We start from the raw sequence: 27,272 nt of genomic DNA on the forward strand, positions 1-27,272 counted from the left end.
TTCATTCTTCCCTCCCCACTTCTGGTGGGTAGGTCTGTCACTGAGTAGGGAGGCCTACGACTGGGGTTCTCCCTCTACCCACCGCAGGGAAGGATCCTGACTGTTTCCCACCAATCCAGGTGGTCTTCCCAGATACTGACCATCCCAGGCCAGTATGGCTCAGTTGATTGGAGCGTCATTCTCAGACCCAGAGGGTTGTGATTCGATTCCCAGTTAGGCATGTACAGGAGGCAACTGACCGATGTTTCTCACATCGATGTTTCTCTCCTGCTCCCTTCCTCTCTCTCTCTCTAAAAATCAATAAAACATATCCTCAGATGAGGATTAAAATATATATATATATATACAGTATATTGACCTTTATTCTTAAAGTTAAAATAGTTTTTTAGTGTCTTGGCCTTATTGTAGGATTCATATGGAGATGGGGGGAGGGATGGTAACAGACAAATATCTCAGAACTCATCGGTTTCTATGCTTTGCTTGGTACCTGATTACACAGTGCATCATTCAGAAATCACTCTGAAGCATGATTCTTGACTCATAGCTTCCTTGTCTGTTTATGCTGCTTACTAGATAAATAATCTCTGAGTGAGTTGAATGGATTTCAACGTGAGTTAGGCAACCATGTAATACAAACCAAGAGGTCCAAGAGAAAAGTGGCATCAGTGCAGCGGTCACATATTACTGTCAATTCGTACTTAAGGGAGGTGTTAGAGACAAGGGCAGCAATACAGGCAGAACAGGTTATCCATTCATCTTTATGACCAAGTACAAAATGGTTTGCTAAACAGACAATGTAGAAATCCACATCAATCTAAAATTGTCTAAGTAAGCAGACTGGCTTTTATATTACTACTATTTGCCTTAGACACACAAACCTAAAGTGGGCAATAGGGAGAAGGTAAGCAGCACACAATGGAAATTAATCCTAGACACACTGCTGTCTTTCCCACCATCCAAAAAAGCTTTCCGCAAGCTGGCTTCAGCATCTGTATCCATAGGTCAGCCTGCTATGAGCTTAGAGAGATGAAGGGAAAAGGCAAAGATCTCCTCTAAGTGCCATGAATTTAGAACTGCTTGCTATATTTTATTGACTGAAAACAGCAGTTCTTTATATTCCCTTGAAATAAGGTACAGTCTGCTTTAGACTTTCAGTGGAGAAAAATATCACCACGTGCTCTATAACAGCTTTAAAACCACCTGGTACTATCAAAGTTTATAAAGACTATAGAATTTTTAAAAAATTCTTGGGTATATAGGGCAGTTTTTTTTTGTTCAGAAATAGTACATGAGAGAAATATTGACATTGTCAGTCACAAAATGTCATTAGAGAAGCATGGAAAGGTTAAACTGTATCAGAAACTGATCTTCTGTCCACGGCAATGAGCACAGGAATACTGACAGAGAAGCCTGTTGCTACTTCTGTGCTGCAATTTGGAAATGAGGAGTCAGAAGGCATGCACGCAGTTCTTGCTTCCTATATGCAGTTCTAACCCACGTTTTCCCCAAAAGCGCATTCTAATTGAAGCAGATCCAAAGGAAATGCGAGGTGGGAGAAATGTTCTCAGAAGTTCCTTCCTAGTCTTGGCCAATTCCAAACTAAAAACCCTGCCTGAGCAGAACTGGGAAAGGGCCAGTCCAATTACAGGTGGAGTCTGCAGTGGAATTTTCCTGGGTTGAGGCAGAACTGACCTGTTTTCTAAACTGAAAATATAGCCATGGTCTTCGATTATTTCACTCCCTACTGATTTAACTTCATATTTCCCAAGTTAATGAACCAACGCAGTTACTAGAATACAGGCAATATAATAGAGGAAATTGACTCCTGACGGTATTTTGTTGTTGTTGTTGTTGTTGTTGTTGTTGTTTTTACTATCAGATAACTGGGACTAAGCCCAGAGGTAGTGGGGGCATGACAGTGGCAAAGAAATGCTCTACTTATTCAGTTTGAATATTATCATGATTCTGTATTGCATTAATAAGAATGGCATTAGAGCCTTAGCCGGTTTACCTCGGTGGATAGAGCCTGCAGACCAAAGGGTCAGGGTTCAATTCCTGTCAAGGGCACATACCTTGGTTGCAGGTATGGTCAGGGTTCATGCAGGAGACAATCAATGTGTTTCTCTCACATCAATGTTTCTCTCTGTCTTTCCCTCGCCCAATCTCCCTAAAAATCAATAAAAAAAAAAATATCCTCGGGTAAGGATTAACAACAACAACAACAACAACAAAAATGGCATTAGAAGTTTTGTAGACGATACCAGTAATAGTAAATGCACAAGAAAATGCAACATACTCAAAAAGTCTATGTTATAATTTCAATAATAATACTTACCTTCAGTATAAGATAAAGAAGAATTCAAGGCAAAATGGTTTAAAGTGGAGAGGGAAGGTTACCTGATATTTATAAAAGGAGTAAATTCCCAACAAAGATAGAACAGACATGAATGTTTGATCTCTGGTGACATTACACTGAAATCCAAAACCACTGAAACCTATTAGAAATAAATATATAAACTGAGAAAACACAAATGTTATGAAATTCTAAGTTCTCATTATTTGTTACGATAGTTAAAAATAAGGAAATGGGACCTTATAAAATATCCTTGATTTAACAGCTATGGATTGTACTTTGTAACTTAAAAAAGAGAGAGAGAGAGAGAGAGAAAATGTGGATTCTTTCATAAGCCCATAAAAATATTTATGAAATCTGATAAGAAGTTGACTAATTTGAAAACTGTAAGTTTTAAAAGTTAGTATAAGAAATTGTTAAGTTATTAAACTATACAATGCTCTGTACGTCTATGGGATTTCCTTCTGGAGAGATAAAAATATTCTGGACAAGATAGTGGTGGTGGTTGCACAACACTGTGAATGTGCTCATTGAAAATAAATCATACCATTTAAAGTGGTTAAAATAGTAAAATTTTATGTGAATTTTGTCACAATAAAAATAGAAGTGTTGGCCAACGCCAGGTTCAAGACCCAGTCCAGACAAAGAAATGCTCCCATAAAGCCTGAAAAATCAGGACGAAAAGCCGTGGAGCTGGGGCGCAAGAGGCACGCACCCACCGCCTCCGGAGGCAGGCAGACAGCGGCGCTCAGGGCACTCAGCAGCTGCTTTTCTCATATTTGGAGAAACAGAGGAAGTCATTTCTACAGAGTACAAGAGTTAAACCTGGTCATGGGAGAAGCACCTTCCTGATCAAGGCATTTCTTCACCCAGGACCCACATTTAGGATTCAAATTCTTGAAGTATTTCCTAAAAAGAGGAGGTAAGATGGCGGAAGAATAGATGGGCGGATTCTGAGCCCTCTCCCGAAGCAGAAAGAGAGAGCAACTGAGGGTCTTGTGCTGTGAGTGTTTATTGGCAAGCTGGGAGACAGCGAACACCAGAAGAAACTGCTGGGGGGCTGCTGACAGAGGTGCCCCTCACAGGGAAGCACCCACGCGGGCTGTGTCCCTGCCCGGAGCTACCTACCGGCTTGGACGGGGAAACCTCGCCATCTTGAGAGGAAGATAGGATCGTGTCAGAGGCCTGAATATCCACAGCCGCAGCGACCACCAAGCATCTGTGACCCCCAGAACGCGGATCCCAAGCGGCGCGAACACTTGCCCTCACAGGATTGCCCCACTGCTCAGCGAAAAGGATTACTGTTCTACAGTCTTTATCTATCCTTCTTTCTCCAACGCTTTATTCTATCTCAACCCTACCTTTATGCCCTCACCCTCTTTCCAATCTTTTCCTTTGATACCCTGTTTATCTTAACCCTTTCCTGCTCTAGATTTCCCCCATTCCATCTGTCTACCCCCTCCTAAAATTTCACCCTACTTGTATATATCTAATTTCCAACTACCTGCTCCAAACCCATTCACACCTCCCTCGCAGTTGTCCTAAAAACAAAAAAAAAACAAAAAAAACAAAACAGTCTTACTCTCTAACTCTGAAGTTGTATGTTGAATGTTAACTTTACTGAAGTTGTATGCTTTTCTTTTATAAGATTGATTTGCCTATGCTTTTTGTTTGATTGCATGTTTTTGTTAGCTGGGTTCTAGTCACCCTTATTGGTGGTTATTAATATCGCAAACACATTTCGATTCAGTGCCTTGTGTGTTGTACCTGGTTGTGTTGTATTTTGTGCCTTTAAATCAAAGCAGGAGAGAGAGAACTACACAACCAGACATCATAGATCATGGGGAGACCAAAAAACAGCCCGCATATGAAAGAAAAGCAGGCTTCACCAGAAAAGGAAGTAAACGATATAGAGGCAAGCAACCTACCAGAGCAAGAATTCAGAGTAACAATCTTAAGATGGCTAAAAAGAATGGAAGACAAATTTGACAATTTGAGTAAGACCCAAGAGGAAATGAAAAAAACCCAAGAGGAAATGAAGATGACTCAAGATGAAATGAAAAATGACATCACTACTATGAAGAACTCAATAGATAGCATCAAGAGCAGACTAGAAGAAGCAGAGGATCGCATCAGTGAGCTAGAAGACAAGATGGAAAAAAATACCCAATTAGAGCAGCTTCTAGAAAAAAAAATTAAAAAGCAGGAGGAGAGCCTACGGGAGCTTTGGGACAATGCAAAACAAAACAATATTCGAATAATAGGGGTTCCGGAAGGAAAGAAAACCGAGGTAGACATGGAAAATGTATTTCAAGAAATAATGACAGAAAATTTTCCTGAGATAGAGAAGAAAAAACCCACACAAATCCAAGATGCTCGCAGAGTCCCAAGCAAAATGGATCCCAGAAGACCGACGCCAAGACATATTATAATTAAATTGGCAAACACCAATGACAAAGTTAGAATCTTAAAAGCAGCCAGAGAGAGACAGAAAGTTACATATAAAGGAACCCCCATCAGACTAACAACTGATTTCTCAACAGAAACTTATCAGGCCAGAAGGGAATGGGATGAAATATACAAAGTCATGCAAAGAAAGGGTCTGAATCCAAGAATACTGTACCCAGCAAGACTATCAATCAAAATTGAAGGGGAAATCAGGAGCTTCACAGACAAAAAAAGACTAAAGGAATTTATCTCCTCCAAACCAGCAATGCAAGAAATGCTCAAAGGTCTACTGTAAAAATAAATAAATAGGAAGCGAAGAACGAACACAGGGGTATAGAATAAAAATGGCATCAAATGAGTACCTATCATTAATAACATTAAATGTAAATGGTTTAAATGCTCCAATCAAAAGACATAGGGTAACAGATTGGATAAGAAAACAAGACCCATACATCTGCTGTCTACAAGAAACCCACCTCAGAAAAAGAGATGCACGCAGACTGAGGGTGAAGGGATGGAAAAAGGTTTTCCAGGCAAATGGAAATGAAAAGAAAGCTGGGGTAGCAATACTTATATCTGACAAATTAGATCTCAGAGTGAAGGACATAACAAGAGACAATGAAGGCCACTTCATAATACTAAAGGGAGCAATCAAACAAGAAGAAATAACCCTGGTAAATATATATGCACCCAATACGGGAGCACCCAAATACATAAAAAAACTGCTGGAGGACATTAAGGGAGAGATTAACAGCAATACAATCATAGTAGGAGATTTTAATACCCCACTGTCACCCTTCGACAAATCATCCAAACAAAAAATCAGCAAAGAAATATCAATCCTAAATGACTCACTAGACCAGATGGAATTAATTGACATCTTCAGAACATTCCACCCCAAAGCCACAGAATATACATTCTTCTCAAATGCACATGGGACATTCTCAAAGATAGACCACATTTTGGGACATAGGCAAAGTCTCTTCAAATTCAAGAAGATAGAAATCATATCAAGCATCTTCTCAGACCATAATGGCATAAAACTGGAAATTAACTACAATAAAAATAATCCAAAGAAATCAAACACATGGAGACTAAACAGCATGCTATTAAACAAGGACTGGGTTACCAGAGAAATCAAGGAAGAAATTAAAAACATCCTGGAAACAAATGACAATGAAAACACAACAATCCAAAATCTATGGGACACAGCAAAAGCAGTTTTGAGAGGGAAGTTCATATCCTTACAAGCCTATTGCAAAAAACTAGAAAAAAGTGTAACAAATGATCTAACTCTACAACTCAAAGAGTTAGAAAAAGAGCAACAAGAAAAGCCCAGTGTAAGTAGAAGGAAGGAAATAACAAAAATCAGAGCACAGATAAACGACATAGAGACCAAAGAAACAATACATAAGATCAACAAAACCAAGAGCTGGTTCTTTGAAAGGATAAACAAGATAGATGGACCTCTAGCCAGACTAACCAAGAAACAAAGAGAGAGGACCCAAATAAACAAAATCAGAAATGAAAGAGGTGAAATAACAACAGACCCCACCGAAATACAACGGATTGTTACAAAATACTATGAACAACTCTACTCCAACAAACTGAACAACCTGGAGGAAATGGACATATTCCTAGAAAAATATAATCTTCCAAAACTCAATCAGGAAGAATCTAAAAATCTCAATAAACCAGTGACTTGGGAAGAAATTGAAACAGTCATCAAAAAGCTTCCAGCAAACAAAAGCCCAGGGCCAGATGGCTTCACAGGAGAGTTTTACCAAACATTCAAGGAAGAACTAAAAACTATCCTCCTCAGACTATTCCAAAAAATCCAAGAGGAAGGAACACTTCCAAATTCCTTCTATGAAGCCAGCATCACCCTAATACCAAAACCAGATAAAGACAACTCAATGAAAGAGAATTACAGACCAATATCCCTCATGAACATAGATGCTAAAATCCTCAACAAAATTCTAGCAAATCGACTCCGGAAGAGCATCACAAAGATCATACACCACGACCAAGTAGGATTTATTCCAGGAATGCAAGGATGGTACAATATCCGCAAATCAATAAACGTGATACATCACATAAACAAATTGAAAGATAAAAAATCATATAGTCATATCAATTGATGCAGAAAAAGCATTCGATAAAATCCAACACCCTTTTCTGATAAAAACTCTTAACAAGGTGGGAGTACAAGGATCATACCTCAACATAATAAAAGCTATATATGATAAACCCACAGCCAACATTATACTCAATGGGCAAAAACTAAAACCATTCCCTCTAAGAACAGGAACAAGACAGGGATGCCCACTCTCGCCACTCCTGTTTGACATAGTACTGGAAGTACTAGCCATTGCAATTAGACAAGAGGAGGAAATAAAAGGCATCCAAATTGGAAAAGAAGAAGTAAAGTTATCCTTATTTGCCGATGACATGATATTGTACATAAAAAACCCAAAAGACTCCATTAAAAAACTAATTGACTTAATAAATGAATTTGGTAATGTAGCAGGATACAAAATTAATGCCAAGAAATCCATGGCTTTTCTATACACCAACAGAGAAACTGCAGAAACAGAGACTAAAAAAGCAATTCCATTTACCATCGCACCAAAAAAATTAAGATATCTAGGAATAACTTTAACTAAGGAAGTAAAGGACCTATATGGGGAAAACTACACGACACTGAAAAAAGAGATAGAGGAAGATGTAAGGAGATGGAAGAACATACCATGTTCATGGATTGGTAGGATCAACATCATCAAAATGTCCATACTTCCTAAAGCAATCTATAGGTTCAATGCACTCCCCATTAAAATACCAACGACATATTTCACCGACCTAGAAAGAACTCTCCAAAAGTTCATTTGGAACAATAAAAGACCCCGAATAGCCACAGCAATCCTGAGAAAGAAGAGTAAAGTAGGAGGGATCTCAATACCAGACTTCAAACTATATTACAAAGCCACTGTTCTCAAAACAGCCTGGTACTGGCACAAGAACAGACATATAGATCAATGGAATCGAATTGAGAACCCAGATATCAACCCAAATCACTATGCTCAACTAATATTTGACAAAGGAGGCACGAATATACAATGGAGTCAAGACAGTTTCTTCAATAAATGGTGTTGGGAAAATTGGACAGACACATGCAAAAGAATGAAACTAGATCACCAACTTACACCATTCACAAAAATAAACTCAAAATGGATACAGGACTTAAACATCAGACGGGAAACCATAAAAATACTAGAAGCATCCACAGGCAGCAAAATCTCAGACGTATGCCAAAAGAACTTCTTCACTGATACTACCCCTAGGGCAATGGAAGCTAAAGAGAAAATAAACAAATGGGACTACAGCAAAATAAAAAGCTTTTTTACAGCAAAAGAAACCATCAACAAAACAACAAGAAATCCCACAGTGTGGGAGAACATATTTGCAAATGATACCACTGATAAAGGTTTAATCTCCAACATCTACAAACAGCTTATACAACTAAATAAAAGGAAGATAAATAATCCAATTAAAAAATGGGCAATGGACCTAAATAGAACATTTTCAAAAGAAGACAGAAGGAAGGCCAAAAGGCACATGAAAACATGCTCAAAGTCACTAATTGTCCGAGAGATGCAAATCAAAACAACAATGCGGTACCATCTCACACCTGTCAGAATGGCCAACATCAACAAATCAACAAACGACAAGTGTTGGCGAGGTTGCGGAGAAAAAGGAACCCTCGTGCACTGCTGGTGGGAATGTAGACTGGTGCAACCACTGTGGAGAACAGTGTGGAGTTTCCTCAAAAAACTGAAAATGGAACTCCCATTTGACCCAGTAATCCCACTTCTAGGAATATATCCCAAGAAACTAGAAACACCAATCAGAAAGGATATATGCACCCCTATGTTCATAGCAGCACAATCTACAATAGCCAGAATTTGGAAACAGCCTAAGTGTCCGTCAGCAGATGATTGGATCCAAAAACTTTGGTACATCTACACAATGGAATACTATGCGGCCATAAAAAATAAGGAATTCTCATCATTTGCAGCAAACTGGATGGAACTGGAGAACATCATGCTGAGTGAAATAAGCCAATCAATGAAAGAGAAACACCACATGACCTCACTCATTTGTGGATAACAAAGAGCATTATAAACTGATGAACCAAAAGATAGATATAGAGACAGTAAATCAACAAGTAGACTGTCAAATTACAGCGGGGAGGGGAGGAAGATCTGGGGGAGATAATAGATCAACCGAAGGACTTTTATACATGCATATAAGTATAACCAATGGACACAAAACTCTGGGGAGGGAGGGGATGTGTGGGAGGGAGGGTGGGGGGCAAAAAAAAAAATCAATAAAATATATTAAAAAAAAAAAAAATAGAAGTGTTAAGTCAGTGCTTTCTTATATACTGTTATGAAGAAACTGCTGAATTAGTATTCAAAACATGACTTTACTAATAGGGCAGGTAGATAATGATATCAAATGGGAGTACTCTACATTGTAATTGATACACTGCACACAAGTCTCAATAAAATCTGAAGATGGCAGTTGTATATAAAGTTAAAGATAGCTCAGTAAGATGTAATACAGAGTCCAGAAAGATCCAAACACACTTAAGAATTTCAGATATAATAAAGGTAGACATTTAAAACAATTGCAGGCAGATCATTCAATAAGTAATTTTGAGACAACTAGTTAACCATTCAAAAGAAAATTCATATTATTAACTTGCAAACTAAACCAAAATAAACTATAAATGTACTAAAACCAAGAGCACAAAAAATGAAATGGCATAAGTGCTATACGATTAAAAAGATGAATACTGATATCGCCTTAGCCTGAGAAAAGTATCTCCTAACATGAAACAGAAAGCCGTAACCACAAAAGAAATTATTGATTGATTCATTACTTTTATAAATTAAAATACTAAATGAAAAGGCTAACCATGAGCCTGGGGAAACAATTGCTTTTATATTGGAACTAGAAGCCTGATGCATGAAATTCGTTTACTCAGAGGCGATCACTCAGCCCAGCCTGTGCTCTCTCACAGTCTGTGACCCCTCAGGGGATGTCCACCTGCCAGCTTAGGCCTGAAAGGTGTAATGACCAACGTAGGAGCTTCCCCGTTGGTGGTCAGTGCACTCCCTCAGGGTGAGCACACTCAGCCAGAAGCTCGCAGTCCGCAGTCTGGGACCCCTCGCTCCTACTGCCCGCCTGCAGAGGAGGCGGGAAAGGCTCCTGCCATCACTGTTGCACTCCCTAGCCATGAGCCCAGCTTCTGGCTAAGCGGTGCTCCCCCATGGGAGCACACTCACCACGAAGGGGCAGCTCCTGCATTGAGCCATCTGCCCCCTGGTGGTCAGTGCACATCATAGTGACCAGTTATTCCACTGTTCAATCAATTTGCATATTAGGGTTTTATTATATAGGATAATATCAGTTTTTTGTTATCCAGACAGTACTTGAAAATCATTTAAAAATTCCAACACATTCACAGAAGAAAGAAGATAGTACCCAGTAATATAAGAATATAAAGTTTAGCTACTTTATTAATCAAAGAAATTAAACTAATAACTTTTCCTTCTTGGCTGAGGAAAAGAATGCTAATAGTGGTTACCTGTGTGCTTTGAAAGATTTTTTTTTAATTTTAATTTATAGCTTACCATATTTTATTTTTACTATAAGATGTTATAAAGAAAACAATGCCTTGTTAAAAGTAGTTTGAGGAAATATAATACACAAAATTTAATATTCCTCAATACAGAGAATAAGTCTATGGGGAAAAGGGAGAGCTAATCTTTCCAATCGCTTTCCTAAAACATGCAAGTGCCTCTCTCGGCCCTTCCACCTGCATGCGGCCAGCTTGCTGCTCCTGCATAGCCTTCTCCATGCTCCTCTCCCGTCCCCTGCATTGTCTCTCATCATTCGTGTGCTTTTTATTTTCCTTGCTTTCTGGTCTGCTGCTGCCATGAATATAAATGCAAGAAGAAAACTAAGGGAATATCTAATCAAGGTAATAACAGTAATAACTACTGTTGCTGCAGCTGCTACAGCAGCACTATTATTTAAGATTTATCGATGTACCTTGGGGCCCAAAGATTTCTCCACTATTACTAATGCAATTAACCCTCTGCCTTGCTCCCAGGCAAGGCCAGGAAAATATGATAGTTATTTTTGTTCTATAGTAAAAGTGGAAAGAAATAAAAAGAAGGATATGTGTAAGAGTTGGTGATTGGAGAAGAGAGTTCAAAGATGGTGGTTAAAATAAAGGAGCTAGAAAGTATTATTGTTAGAATTTGCCCCTGAATTATTTTCCCAGGTCAGGTTTCTGTATCTCTGATTCATTTTCAACTGGAGAGACACCCAGCTTTTTGTCAGCAAAGGCCTGCTGAAAGAATAAATCAAATTAACAAGTAAATTAAAGCATACATGAATTTTTAAATTTTATTCATTGATACAGTATTATTAATATTCACAGCAATTTTCTTCCTTATATTCAGCCCTCTAACACTTCCTTAACCTAAATTCTTAGAAAGAGTTGGTGATTTTTGTAATGTTCTATTTCACCATTTATTTCTGTTCTAGTCTGGAGTCACTTTTGTTATCAAAAGGCTGAATAAAATACTAATTTGAATTATTAATTTTTCATGATCTGAATTAATGAAGCTCATGTTTCATTTCATTAGAAAAATTTCCTAGTATTTAATATTAATTTATTACAACCTACTGTATTCTAATTTTGCCCAAGCCTATCTCAAATACTAAAGAGTTTCTTATTCACTGATTTTTGTAGCACTGGGACACATATACAATATCTCTTTTTTTTTTTGGTTTTTACAATTTACATTATTTAACTTAGGATCACATTTATTTCCAGTAATTTTTCCTTCTAAATGATGTACTATAGAATGTTTTCCCTTTTATAAGTAATCAAAAATAATCTCATCCATATACATTCACAACAGAATACCTGCTATTCTAACAGGAAATATAATTGAACATCTTCATATTTCAATTTCCTACACATGTCCTCTCTTTTCATTTTCTGGAAGTACTGCTGTTTAAAGCCCTAGGTACTGTGAAAAGTTAAATCACAGAGATTGTTATTCTAGTATCTAGAACACTGCCTGGCACATGGTAATAAATATTTGTCAAATAAATATACATATAATTACTTGTGGAGCACCAAATTGGAAGTGAAAGCTCCCTATTAGAGCATCCATTATTCATTTAATATCTAATTTAAAAGTGCTTTTGATTATCTTATTAACAAAATTATTGGCTGGCAGCATCAATATTTAATAGTCACATCAACAATAATGAGATAAATATATAGATATATAGATAGATATAGATATAGATAGATATAGGTATAAGTATAGGTATAGGTATAGGTATATGTATAGGTATAGGTATAGGTATAGGTATAGGTATAGGTATAGGTATAGGTATAGGTATAGGTATAGGTATAGATAGATATAGATATAGATATAGATATAGATATAGATATAGATATAGATATAGGTATAGATCTCTATCTATATATAAAAGCCTAAGTAACCATCTAACCATTTGACCATCCAACTGGTAACTATGACGCAAAAAGACCACCAGGGGGGGCAGATGTTCAACCCAGGAGCTGCAGAGCTGCGGTGACTTGGCAGCTGTGGTTCTCAGATGACACACCCAGAACCAGGGAGGAGGGAGCCTGATTTGGGGGTGTGTCATCTGAGAATCACCCTCTCACAATACAAGACCTCTCGAGGGATATCAGAGAGCCAGTTTCAGTCCGATCCCTGCAGGCCAAGCTGAGGGACCCCACCGGTGCACGAATCTGTGCACTGGGCCTCTAGTAATAGTATAATAACTGAAGGATATGGTACTTTCTAGGTCAGGCACTATTCAAATTACATATATTAACTCATTTAGTCTTGACAACAACCCAGTGAGGCAGGTACTATTACTATATCTATTTCACAAAGGAGGAGATTGAGGCAGAGTGGTTATAGTCACATAGCCAGGAAGTAGGAGAAATAGGACTTGAACCCAAACTCTTGAGAGGAAAAAAAAATTTGTTTTTACTGATTCCAAGAGAGGAAGGGAGAGGTAGAGATAGAAACCCTGATGAGAGAGTAACATTGATTGGTTGCCTCCTGCATGCCCCCTACTGGGGATCAACCCAGCCATGTGCCCTGACTGGGAATCTGACCTCCTCGGGCATGGGATGATGCTCAATCAACTGAGCCACACTGGCTGGATGTACCCATACTCAACTACTACATTATATTGCCTCTCCACGAGCTAATATCTTAACTATTAGAATGGGTATGTTGCTTACTCCAACTGAATTATAAGTTCTTTTAGGAAAGAACTTTATATTTAAATCCTTGCAAATATGACCCCAAGAGTAGTGCCTTATATATAATGCTCTCAATAATTTTTTGTTTGCTCCTTTTAACTGGATTCCAATAATGTATAAATTAATACCTTATACATCGTTATCATCATAAATTACTAGTTTATTTAAGTTTGAATAACATGTGAAAGATGAGTGGATGACATCTTCACTTCTGGTGAGATAGTGAAGTAACTTGATTGGAAATGTCCAAGAAAGTTTTCTGAAGCTACGGGCTCCCTCTGTTCCTTTCCACTACAACCAAACCCTCCTAATAGAGGAGCAAATAGAAAACATCTAAAGTAACATAGATAACTGTTTCTAATTGAGATGGTGGGTGGCAACAATAGCAATAGGCTTTCTGAGGATTCTTGGATTTTATTGAGCATTTACTATGTGCCAATGGCTATGTTATAAGATTGTAAAAAGGTCGCATTTTTTTTTGTTAGTACTTTAAAGTACTACCCTTATAATAAGTTCACAGATATACAAAATTGGCTTAGAGTGACACCAGGTCACAGCGAAGAGGTGGTGGGGCTGGGACCCTGTCTTTTGCCTGCACTTGGATACCTGTAGTATTCTAAAGGGAAGGCTTAACTGGGGACCATGCACAAAAAGCTAAAATAAATCCTCTTACATAACCTGACTATCTCTGCCTCCTTCACCATCACACCACAGCCACACCACAGCCTGAATTGTATTTGGCATTCCACAGTCTGAATTGTATTTGGGGGTTCAATAGCAGGAAAAGTGAGAAGAGTCACCTCCCTCTTTGCACAAAGCCACAAGTGCATCCACTCCTCTGTGGCAGCATCCTTATTTCCAGGACAGAGGACACACCGAATGACAAATTTACACAAGTTTTGAAAGGTAATATTTGCACACAGAAGAGACACATTTCTCCTATTAGAAAAAAAGTCCCCTCTAAATATAGGTAAATAGCACTGATATACTAGGTAAAATTGGGTGTGATTAGAAATGCCTTGCAAAGCAGACACAAATGGAATACATTTTATATACCTCCTGTAAGGATAAGACTAAGCAAATAAAATTAAAATTGGTAATGCAAAGATATTTTAGGCTTATCAATGTCTTGAATTGTTCTTCAAATGTTTGGGAGCCTAATAAAAACCCCAAAACACATATATCGACAAGATCTTTATACCCAGGAGGTTATAAATTTAATCCACATGTTTCTGATTTATTTAGACTTGAATCACTCAAGTGATGGTTTATAAGTACTGTCTCAGTGTCTACAGTCTCTTTGGGATTTTTATAAGACTTTCTCCATAAAAACAGGAAGTCATGCTTTGCCAAAAGTAAATGAATTTAAATACCAAAATATTCTAGACCACTGTGCATATCAGGAGCAACAGATTTTAGGGTAAATTCTCAACCTAGGGCTGTCTTGTTTTAATAGATTGGCCTTTGCTGATCCACTCTTACACCATACATCTCCATGAAAGGGGATAATATTCTCAAATGAGTTTAATTCCAAAGGCTCATACATACCTCAGTATATTGATTAAGTCACTGAAAACCTATGTGCAATAAAGTCTGTATTTCATATTTTGATACTGTATGAACAATGGACTTCTGGAAGATTGTCCTGAGCAAAACTCTGCAGGAAATAGACTCTGAAACAGAAATCTCATGTAGAAAGTTTTTTGGGGAGTGTGAGGCGGTGATGGGGGCAGGATTTGGCATAGAGAAAAGCAAAATTGCAATCCAGGTGCAAGAAAGGCCCCAGAAAGCTCTGTAGCATGGAGGACCCTTCTGAAATGTCCCAAATGAGGCAAGGGGGTACATTCTCTGTATCCCTATATCCATCTGTCACTGCCCACAGAGCGACCAAAGAGAAGGGAGCAAACCATGGGGAAGGCAGCTCCCCTTGGTGGAGGGTAATTTCTCCAAGAGCAAGACTCACCCAAAAGGTAGCTGGGTGGGGCACCACAGTGTCCACTAAATAGGTCTGTTGGAGTTTTCTGAGAATTACTCCTCTGTGAATATAAAACCTACCATTAGCAATACAAAATGAGCCATCGGTTCACTGAGCCAGCTGGTAGAGACTTGGGGTAAGCAAACCTGTTTTATAGAAAACATTCAACACTTCCTATAGAGATTGTATTTATGACAATGAGAGAGAAATATTTGTAGATCTTTACTCAAAGAAATTTTGTCTCCTGACAGGATGCCCTCAAAGATAAAGCATCAATAAAAAAAAAAAAATACATTTGGGCGGAGAAATGTGTGCATCCACAGAGAGAAGCAATGCTAAAGATGATGGGACAAAAATAACTTAGAGTAAGTCATATAACCTAGTGTAACACTTCTCATTCTATACTTGATTCCTAGTTTATTCATTCAACAAACATTGGTTTATGGCCTACTGTTTGTAGAAACTAAAACACAAACCAATAATGCAGAACCTAGCCACCAAGGACCAAGACTAACAGAGGGAATCGCTTGTAAACAAATCGCTTGTAAACAAATATATATATACCTAATATGCTAAGTGTCCAACCATTCAACCATTTGACTGGTTGCTATGATGTGCACTGACCATCAGGGGGGCAGATGCTCCGATTGGTAGGTTAGTTTGCTGCTGGGATCTGGCCGATTGGGACTCGGTGAGACAGGCTGGACATACCCTGGAACCCTCCTGCAGTCCCTCCCAGGCTGGCCAACCTCCTGAGGTCCCTCCCCAGTCTCTAAAATAGTTCTTCTAATTAATTTATTTTCAGTGTGCACAAATCCATGCACCGGGCCTCTAGTATTACCATAATAGAATAACATGATCATAGTTGATCCATGAAATTCCTCTGGGTGCTGACAAAATTCCTAGATTCTAGCACCAAATTCAAACAGTGGAATGTTTAGGATTCTCCAGAACTCCACTCCCAGCTAATACTACTGGGGACCTCAGGTCACATTTGCCTGTCTCTGACCCTTCCAGTGCAAATTCCAACTGGAGGTAGAAGTGTCCCTGAGGCTGACCAACTGAGTCGTGCCCTTATTGGAGAGTGGCTCCCGAGTGGAGACGAGTACTGCCACGGACTGAGTGAGCCCTTCCTTACACAAAATTCATTTAACAAATTCTCCCTGACCCCAAGGATGTGCCTAGCATTGGTCCAGGAACTGAGGATAGCAATAAACAAGGTCCCTCCGCTCAAGGAGCTCCCAACCCTACAGACAGAAGCCAAGAAAGGTAGCCTATGTCATCAGAAACTACTAATAAGTGCTAGGAGAGATATAAAGCAGAGGGAGGGAAGAAAGGAGAGAGAGGGTGCACTTTAAGATAGCCTAGATAGAGCAGGTGACATTTAAGAGAGGAGTCAGGAAGAGGACACCAAAGCTCAGGGACAGGAATGTGCTCCCAAATAGTCTAGAGTCGTGGTAACCAAACTGCAGCTCGTGAGCCACATGCGGCTCTTTGGCCCCTGGAGTGTGGCTCTTCCACAAAATACCATGGCCTGGGCGAGTCTATTTGAAGAAGCGGTGTCAGAAGAAGTTTAAGTTTCAAAAATTTGGCTCTCAAAAGAAATTTCAATCGCTGTACTATTGATATTTGTCTCCGTTGACTAATGAGTTTGCCGACCCCTGGCCTAGAGCTAGTCCTCTGCCAGTGACTGTCATCGACCTCACGCCATTTATTCTATCCCCACCCAAACACAAAAGCAGCCTGAATTCCCATCATGTACACTATGTTAATATAGTTCTAAAATATACTTGTTCTTCTTGATATGAATTTTGAGTTCTAAGGGTCTGGGTTGTTTTAAGAATTTTCTAGAATAGAAAAGAACCCAAATGTCATCATCAGTCCTTTATCCAGACAACATCATGGCTGCTTCCAAATTCCAAACATGGGAACACATGCCGCTTCCGAAGGAAACCCCCTGAAACAAGGTATGACAGTAATGCCTCTAAAGTCAGCAGCAGCCCAGGAATAAATCAAAAAGACATACCTTCCAGGTTCTGACACAAAACTACAAAAGAATCCATTTTGTTTTTAACTTTAGAATGAAATCCTTTAGCAGCCCTTCCTTTTGGGTCATTTAGATGTAATGGTGGATTGATTGTTCAATTAATTTTCTTAACTGGGTAAATCATTTGCATATGGACATGTTATATATGTGCATGTGTATACATTTTCACATTTCCTTTATACTTAAATGTGTAATCCACTAACCATTTCTTTCGGCGTAGTGGCAAATGCACAGACACTACACAGGTTTCCATGACACAGCTATTAAATACGAAAATGAGGGCCCACCTTTCAAAGAAAACAATCCTCACTGTGAGTCAAGATGTGCTATGACGTTGCTTGGCTCCATCATTTGCCATTGTCCCTCTCAGACCTGGTCATTATGCTGCCAATACCTTTGGTAATTCAGTCAAAGTTCAGTTAACCACCTAAGACTTTGATTTATATTGACAAACATCTTAGTGACCAAATGTTTAACTACATTGACTAGAAATACTAACATAAACTCTTAGAAAAATCATATTCAAACTCTACAGCTGTAATAAAACATATTTCTGAGGTAAAACTCACCTACATAAGAAACCATTTGGTTCTTCATATACTTTATACTTCCTTTCCCAATTCAAAATGATCCTCTATCTCAGAAGAGAAGGTAAAAGAAGTTTAATAGTGTCAGAAGTGTATAGTTGCTAACTTAGGGAACAGATGAAAAACTACCATTTGGTTACAGTATTTGTTTTATTAACTGCTACCTACAAAACTCAGAATCCACATTCTGGTCAATCATTTGCAATCTCTTGACATTCATACTACTTAGGTTACAGTCAGCCAGTCAACAAGTATTTATTGCTCTACCAAGCTGGTGAAATAAGCATAGCAATAATAATAAATTCCTTTTAGAGCTATATATCCTAGAAATGAAACTTTTAAAAGAATCATTACCTGTATAAAAACAGAAACAAATAATATTAAGGAAATATTACTTGATAGCACTAGTAAATGTCTTTTTCCCCTCACTTAAGAAACATTGAATGTCTTGAAGAGTTATTTATTAGGGAAAGTGATTCACCTCATATGCACACAACACAATTTATTATTACTATTAGACTCTGAAAGATTTTTGTATTAACTTATTACTAAATGGAATTATCAGCTAATAAATGCCTATTGTGCTTTTCTGTATTTTTCAGTTGGGATTATAATTAGGATAATTGATATGTGTTAACCACGTTTAAAATTATAAAACCCAGATATTATAAAAATACTATAAAAAGTCATTAACAATATATATTTTAAATTAATACTATGATTGTACTACTGATCTCAATCCACACACATATATTTTTCCCTTAGGAAAAATGACACAAATTAAAAAGAAAAACACCACAGGGGATTTTTAGGGCACATAATGGTGGAAATATGGCAATATATATTTTCAACAGCCACACAATGTAAAATACTAAAGAAAACCCTAATGTAAACTAGAGACTTTAATCAATAAAAATGTATTCAGTACTTACTCATAAATTGTAACAAATGTATGTCACCAATGCAAGATGTTAATAAGGATGACTGGGGGTTAGATGGAGATATGAGGGGGTAAATGTGAACTCTGTGCTTTCCATTTTGTTTTACAGTAAATCTAAAACTAATCAAGAAAAACAAAGCCTTTTAAAAACACAGAGATGAGATAGAGAGAGAGAGGGAGAGAGAGAGAGAGAAGTCAAACATCATGACCATCTTGCCTTTGTATTGGTTAAACTCAGTCATCAAAATTAATAAAGTATACCCTTTGTCATCAGCTACAAATTTAAATCATTTTAAAAATGATGCCACTATTGATAAATTTTGTGCAGTAAGTCCTATTAAACACAGATTCTATCATCTAAATTTGCTCCTCTTGGTGTGTGAACCTGTACCTTCTGTCCAGTTTCCAGATTGAAAGTGACAGTGACAACAGGTGGAAGAGTGTGTAGAGACATTCATTCAAATTACAAATCCAACAATTCCTATTTATCCATTAAGACAGAAGGCAGTGGTATAAATTAGAGCATTGGCCTAGAAGCGATCATTATCATACCTGTATGGGATTCTGGTTTCAGAGGTATTTGTAAAACTTAAGAAGCTTTTAAAATACAGGGTAGAGAAAGATGGCTCCGTCATTAACAACTATACAACTCCTCCTGGGCATTTAAGGAAAAAAAGGAGAAATGTTTCAACTGAGAGATATTCATGTTGGCTGTTATTTTGGCATTCCCAAGCCTGACTTTTTATTAGGGTTCGATTTAGAGCTGTCTGAATGGCCTTCACCTAATGCCCAAGGCACTTATGTCCAGACCACTAACTGTATAAGCCCTTTAGCCTGAACTTGCCAGGAAGACCCATTCTGCACAAGAGAAACCAGGAATGTAAAGAATGCTTGAAATAAAATATCAATCTACCAAGGAGTTCCTGTGGTATACCTACTAGGCATCTAACACAGAAATAATTTTCATAATATAAAGCATTTTAGAAGTATTAATACCGTGGTGTCATAGATGTCTCAATAATTCATAGCTAAATACAATGTTGACCTCAGAAAATGTTTCATGAAAATAAAATTGTTTTCACTAGGAAATATATTAAAAATGTGAGTGAAATGGTAATGTCCATTTTAATAGTGAAGGAATCCAAGAATTCAGAAAAATACATTAGAGAAAAACTTAAAACCAAAATATCCATGGCAAAAATGATATTTCCTACCTCCCATAGTCTTACAATAGTTAACCTATCACTCTGCTTTATCAAAATCAGAGCCAGAACTAAGCAGAATTTTAAAGGTAACTCAGAACAAATAAAAACTAAAATATTAGTGATTACCTCAGGTGTCCATATTATCTGTCTCTCTCTGAGTTCATATTTTACTTTTTAAGGTTTTTCTCCAGAACTAGGACCTTACTTAAAAAATAAATAAAATTAAAAAAAAATCTTTAAATATTTTCAACTACCTCTTTTCTCACCTTCTTGGTATTCCCTTTCCAACTTCCAAATCAATTTCAGTTCTATTCAAACTCACTTTCTATTTTGAAAACCTACTGCATTTCAAAGTTAAGTTAAGAAGAAGAAGAAGAAGAAGAAGAAGAAGAAGAAGAAGAAGAAGAAGAAGAAGAAGAAAAGAAGTATTATTCTAAGGAAATTTCCTGAGTCAAGCGGCATAAATTAAGCTCTTCAGGAATGAACACTGAAGTGATTCCAAGGGTTGACAGAACTGTTCTCAGCTAAGACTCAACTAACTATACCATGACCACAAGCACAGATCAGATCCGGGTTTGAGTTCACTTAAGGCCTCCGACATTGATAACAAGCAGGCCTCAAAATTTTGCCTTACCACTGACAGACCCAGTTTAGCCTCACCTTGGCTGGGTTCCTAGGACAGATTCAGGAACAACATAAAAAGAAATACTATTCAACAGGCTAAATTCAAATTATGAGAAAATAATATGAACAGAAATAAAAAAGTATTCAAAAGTTGAAATCCTTCTATAAAATAAAATTAGGTGTCACAGGATCTGTCTGTGTCAGCAGCTCTCACACACTTTTCTGTGCATCAGGGATTGTTTATTAAACTCCACTGGCAACAGTTCTTGGACAATGGACCTGTTGGAGCCTTGGGAAAACTGTATGAGTAACAAACCCCTTCATACTACCGTGCAGGGTCTGACCATGCCCTGCGTGTTATGTCTACCTTGGTCTTACCCTTTGCCTCACCTCTACCTGTATGTCACCTGTATCACTGTCTGGATACCAGCCTATTTCCCCGTTGGTACAGAAAAATGAATGAAAACTATCTTTGCTGCCATCAGTAGCTATGGACAGGTGGATTTTTTTTTCTTTCATGGCGTGTGGTCACTCTTTCTATCCTAAAAGAAAACGTTGAAGGGCATTAAGGTCACACTTGTCAAACATAAATATTTTTTTCCTCTACTTGCAAAATAACATAAATGACTTATATGTGTTGCCCATTCCTTAACCTAAGCCTTCACTTCTAAAAACAACAAGCTGTTAAACACAGCTTTTGGATAATTTTTTTTTAAAAGAATGAATGACAAGGGTGGAATTTCTCCACTCTCCTGTCGATCATATCTCTCCTTGCACTACTGGCTTTGTGAACGAGAGATTTCTTCACCTGATCTAGGTGTACAGTTCACCTGAACTATCCAGCTATCTCCACTCATCACCACCCTTGGCCAGCTGAGAGCTGGTCATTGTGTGTTTAGAAGAACCCAGTGGCTAATATGCCTTTTCTATAAATTAAAAGTCTGTGTGATTTTCTAACAAGACTGACTGGAGTCCACTCCAATATTGTATTTTAGAGTTGGTCATTTCCCCCCACACACACACACATTTTAGAAACTAATCATATTCAGTACATTAAAATGATGTTACTTCTGTTAAAATTACTTTAAACTGCACTGCAACTATACTGTTAGAATTACTTAGCAAAGACATCACTTTCACCTCGGGGCTTGTGGGGAAGGGACACTGTGTTTCACCAATAGCTCCATTCACAGCCAGGGCCGAGTGCTGACATACGTTTTAAGGAGGCACAAACCACAGCATTTAAAAGATTGAGCAGCGTCACCCACCAAGACTAATAACTTTGCAAAAGACAGCAAATCTTGTTCTGAACACGGAAACACAGAAGAAAGCAACACTCGTCCAGAGGTTCGGCACAGGCTCTTACCAGAAACGGGCTCCAGCAGATGCAGGAGACGCACATGATAGCCAGGAGCTGGATGATCATTTCGAAATGGTGAGACCTGCCTTGTCTGTGCTGCTGACTTCTAAACTTCACTCTTAAGAGGGTAACTCCTGTGACGGCATTGCACACGAAGGAAACCCCGAGGGCTAAGAGCCCCAGGAAAGAAAAGAGGAGAAGGTAAAACCTATCTTCCCAGTCTTGGATATGTTCTGTTTTGTAGAAACACCAGGTCCTCGAGGCTTGAATCTGATAGTCTCGGTGCCCGAGGATGGGCAGCAAAGCCACGAAAACAGCAAACAAGCACACCCCGGCCAGCATCACTTTCACGTGCTTGGACGTGATTTTTGTAGAATGGAATATCGGTTTGGTGACTCCGATGCACCTCTCGATGGCCATCGCGCTGCCTAGGAAAAGGGGGCACAGGCCAGAAAACACCATGGAGATGCCAAAAATACTGCACAGGATGTTTGACTGGTCGAAGCGGATCCAGTCTTTGTCGGAGGCATATACGAACACGGCTATCGTCCCGTTGACGAGGTGGCCAAAGAAGTCTGTGATTACCAGGCCACTAGCCAAGAGCAGAAAGGACGCTTTGGACTTCTGCCTGAATCTCTGATAGGCCTTCATGAGTATGGCGATGGCGAGGCTGTTTGATAAGATCCCCACCGTCATGAAGATTATGGAGAAAAAGACAGAGAGCCGGTTGCCCGTCTGGCACGTTGTATTGGAAAGGAGCCCAGCTGCGGGAGACACTGGCTGTTTGGAAGTGTTCATGGACATGGTTGTGGAGATAGACGGGGGCTGCTCAAGTCATCTCCCTCTGAGAAGAGTGCAGGCTTGTCCTCCCGGCATCTGTGGCATAAAGACAGAGGAATGAGAGCACTGCAGAACTGCTCCTCCAGCGCAGAAGGCCGAAGGGCCCCAGTCCCTTGTGGTAGGCATCAGATGCAGCCGACCTATCCTAAGCAGGGTTGCATCATCCTGAAGGCAGCACACCTCTGCCCGTGGTCCCCTGTCTCATTTTCCAGGAAAAGAAGCTGCCGAGACTGGGGCTCCCTTGATTAACCTCCTGATGGGTTTGCAAAGTCACTAACAAGATGAGATTGAAACCCAGTAAAGTGTGAAAAAGCCCCAGAGTCTATGTAAATAACTAGATGACCTTCTAAAGTTTCTAGGGTTTTTTGTTTGTTTGCTTTTGTTTGGTTGTGTTTTTTTTGGGGGGAGGGGGGTTCCCAAATGGGCTTTGTCCCCAAACTGCAGATTATTGCTTGGATAAACGACCTGTTTGCCAGGCAGACAAAACAAGCTTCCCCAAACCTTGGGAGGAGGCAGCAAGGTCACTGGTGCTACATGGGGCTTTCCTCAATTAAGTTCTGAAACTATTTTGATTGAGATCAAATAACAGCTCACCGCACGCACCAGAAGGCAGAGCGGTGAGTCTCTAGGAAGGCTTTCTGGGGCAGCTGCCACCTGCGCAGAAATCCCAGGAAGGGAGGCGAGCTGCGTGCGAGGCGCACATCTGCCCAGAGGATGTTGGTTAAGCTACAGCTTAAGCATAGCCACGTAGCAACGTCCAATGCGAAGTATGTTTCGTCGCTCTTTGCTTCATGCCTTGAGGCCTGAGTCACAGACCCTCAATACCCACGACCAGACCCACCCCGCCCCCGAGGTAGTCCCATTGGCCTTTTCCCAAGCAGCTTTTCCCGGAGGCTGGGAATGCTTGGAACCAGCCTGCCCGGGGACCCGCCCGACTGGGTCTGCCCAGGCTGCCTCCTTCAAATCTTACTCACCGCCCGCCTTTCTCACATTACTGCCCCTCTCCGCCCCCGTGTGTCTGTTTGCAACATCCTTCCCAAACCTCCTTCCTTGCTGAAACTTTCTGCAATCGCTCAAACAGCAGCGGGCCGGTTTTCCTCCCACCACCCTGGGGGACGCCAAAAGCCAGATTTCCTCCCACCCACCCTCGGGGGGGCGCCAAAGGCCGGTTTTCCTCCCACCCCGAGGGGCTCGGGGCCCCAAAGGCCAGCGCTGGCCAAGGTGCCGGACTCAGGGTCTGCCGGGGCGGGGGCAGGGAACCACAGGCGCAAAGGGGATCATCTCCTTCTTGCCTGTTTTCCCTCTTCTGAGATCCTGTCTACCTGCTCCTCCAGCCGCTGCTGAGAATGGGAACGGATCCGCCCGAGTACCCTTCTGTCTATGGGTCTCCCCACCGCGGGCATCTGGTCCAAACTTGTGGCCACACGCAGGCTTAGGCGCCCTCCTGGGCGTCCAGGGCTGGGGTGGCTACAGCTCGGTGGCAGTTGAGCATCCGGAGGCCAATGCTTGGGAATCCGGCGGCTGGAGGGGTGGTTACCTGGCATCCCGGGCTCCGGAGGGCTCACGGCGGAGCAGAGGAGCGCGCCGCTCCGTGCGCCATCGCCACGGTGCCCGGCGCAGCGCTGCGCTCCCGGCTCCGGCTCGGGCTCCAGCTGAGTCCCGCTGCCGGCCCCGCCGAACGCTCCCCCTGCGCGGAACCTGCGGGTCCTGCTCGTTTCCTCGGATCCCTCGGATCCCTCGGCACCTAGCGGCGCTCGCAGCCTGGGAGGGATGGAGGACAAGGGTGACCTCCGCCCCTTTCTCTTCTCTCTCCTCTCCGCCCCCTTTTCCGTGAGCCCAGAGATGGACTGAGAGATGGAGATGAGGGCATCGCGCTCCCAGGCTATGCCCCCACCACCACCACCACCACCACCACCACCACCACTCCCCCAGCATCAAAGCTGCTCTCCTAGCCTGACCACTTGGCGAAGAAAAGTTTTGTTACAAACTCGTTTTCAAGCTCAAGGCGCCATCTCGAAGGCTGCAAAATGGGAATCGGGGGAGGTGAGGACAGCTTACAAACAGCTGTGGTAACAGCGTGTTGGACTGTCAGATTGTAATTTGTTTGCAGACTGAACTGACCCCACATCCAGCTCGAATAGGGTAGGGAAACCAGGTAGAAAGATGGAGCCGGTGATGGGGTATGTGAGGAAGGGCTTTGGGGCTGATAGCCTCAGGGAGTTAAAAACGGGGATTCAAGCCACATGTTGTGAATGGAAACAGTCACTGCTTAGGTTCGCTGTCACTTAGAGGACTGGACTGCATTTCAAGCTACTAAGTAATGTGGGGAAAGGAAGGGATGTGGGGTATTCTTAAAGGGCACCTGCAGATAAGGGATTAGAAACGTTTTAATTATTTAAAAAGAATATGTTTAAAAAGTGATGTGTTTACCCAAAGAGATGTGAACCTAGCAGATATTGTGGGGATCATTTTCTGATCAATAAGTATCCACTACTTGGTTAGAAATTACAATTTTAGCCATTTTAATTCTATAACTGCTTTTTGTTGATATCGTTTTGACCCATACCTATTAAGTAGGCCTCATTTTCCAGATAAACACTGAGGGCATCTATCACTGACCTTTGCTCTTTTTATTTTAGAGCAGTATTGCCACTACCTATGGCAAAAATCAGTGCCACATGGAAATAAACCCTCTTTTCTCCATTCTAAAGCCAGAAGGGACCTCTAAATTCCTGTAAATTGAAAAGGATAATAAAATGCTTAAGCAAGATAACATAAATTAGCCATTAACTGTAGAAAAGAACAATTGCACAGTTTTCCCCTGTAATAGATATTGAAATTTTTTTAATGATATGATTGTAACTTGTAAAATAAATCATTACTCGTGTATGGTTGGGAAATTAGACAATTTGAGTAATCAAATATTTTGTTTAGCAGAGTAATATTTTATCGAGATGGCTAGTATCCAAAAAAGAAAAGAATATGTAATAAGCCACAGTAAAAAAAATGTGAATGGCATAGAGCACTATTCTTTCTTTTTAATGATTAATAGCACTTAATCAGTTTACATTGCAATTATCTGTTTACTTTTGTCTCCCACACCGAAGCAAATTTCTGCAGAGATCTTGTTTATCTCTCCATCCTCACCTAGGACTATGCCTGGTCACTTATCAAATGTTGTTTGAGTTCATCAATGTTACAGTCAGCATTCCAGTATATATATTGTAGTTTGATATCTTTCACTGGGACACTTCACTAACATCAGAGGCTTTATCTACTGGGTGAAAAAAGAAAAAAATTTATTCGTGCAATGTCAAATCATAACATTCATTATGTAATATATTAAAAATATTGATTTGGTTTTCAGAGTACTAGATAAATTCCATTTTTTAAATGGATATTTATTTTGCATATATTCTTAGAGTTCCGTTTTTAGAATCAATTCCTTTGTCAAGATCCATTTAATCTGGATATCTGTAAAAGATTCTAAAGCACTCACACCTCTTCTCCTCAAGATAGAAAGAATATGTTATCATTAGTAGTAATATGGGAAATTAAACAACTAAATATCCTTAAAAGAAAAATACAGACACACACACACACACACACACACACACACACACTCACACACGTGCTCAAGTTAGGGAGAAGAGCTAGTTAATCAGCAGATCAGGGAAATAAGCAGATCAAAAGTTAGTAGATGTTGGGGGAAGGCTGAAAAAGTCTTCTGAAAAGCAGTAGTTGGTATTGTTATTTCTGAGAAGTGGACACTCACGTTAAACTATTCATTTATACCTTCAAATTTCTTGAGGACCTCCTTTGTGTCTGGCACTGTTTGTAGGAGGCAGGGGTACAGCTGTGCGAACAAAGCATAGCAGCCCCAGCTCTGCATGGCTTCTAAGCCAGAGGAAGGCACTTAACTTCGGAGTGTGCATGCATGCTCAAAATCTTCATGTGATTTTATATGTCCAGGACTCCTTGTGTTAAATGTCAGCCTGTCCATGGAAGACAGCATACCAAGACAGGTGTGTGTGTGGCAATCACTCTCATTCAGGAGATACAGGATGCTTTGCTCAGAAGATGTGACACTGAGGTTGAAATGAGAACCTTATAAAAATCAGAGGAACTGTTGGAAGTTGATTTTTATAGTTTTAATAAAAATGTCAAGAAAAGCTTTTCCTGAATTCGCCATAAAGATTAATAGCAGAAACATGCCCCAGTTTGATAGTAATGAAAAGAATAATAACTCCTTTTGTCTTTTATTTTTATTATTTAAACATTTGGTACATAAAAAGTAACATGTAACACATTTAGAAGTCATAAACCATAATATAAAATAAACACCCATGTATCTACTACCTAGTGTAAGGATTGCTGAAGCAAAGTACCACAAACTGGGTGGATTAAACAAAAAAATAATTTTTTTTTTTTTTTACAGTCTGGAGACTAGCAGTTTAAAAACAAGGTGTTGGCAGGGTTGGTTCCTTCTAAGGGCTAT

General features: G+C 39.8%; 1 protein-coding gene across 2 annotated transcripts in view; it reads right to left on the reverse strand.

The window, feature by feature from the left end:
* Nucleotides 1-24,608, reverse strand: part of PTGFR (prostaglandin F receptor) — a 42,267-nt gene extending 17,659 nt beyond the window's left edge. Inside the window, exons 1-2 of one of the 2 annotated variants that reach the window (XM_084872184.1) lie at nucleotides 24,312-24,608; nucleotides 21,941-22,810 (exon numbers count right to left, since the gene is read on the reverse strand). In XM_084872184.1, the coding sequence (XP_084728310.1) occupies nucleotides 21,941-22,738 (798 nt within the window). In that variant the 5' untranslated portion in view covers nucleotides 22,739-22,810; nucleotides 24,312-24,608. Of the gene's footprint in view, nucleotides 1-21,940; nucleotides 22,811-24,096 lie in introns of both variants that reach the window. The other variant, XM_084872183.1, reaches the window with a different exon arrangement.
* Nucleotides 24,609-27,272: the final 2,664 nt, after the last annotated feature.

The sequence above is a fragment of the Pipistrellus hanaki genome (assembly GCF_964339955.1).
Source record: "Pipistrellus hanaki genome assembly, chromosome: 2".
Taxonomy (NCBI): domain Eukaryota; kingdom Metazoa; phylum Chordata; class Mammalia; order Chiroptera; family Vespertilionidae; genus Pipistrellus; species Pipistrellus hanaki.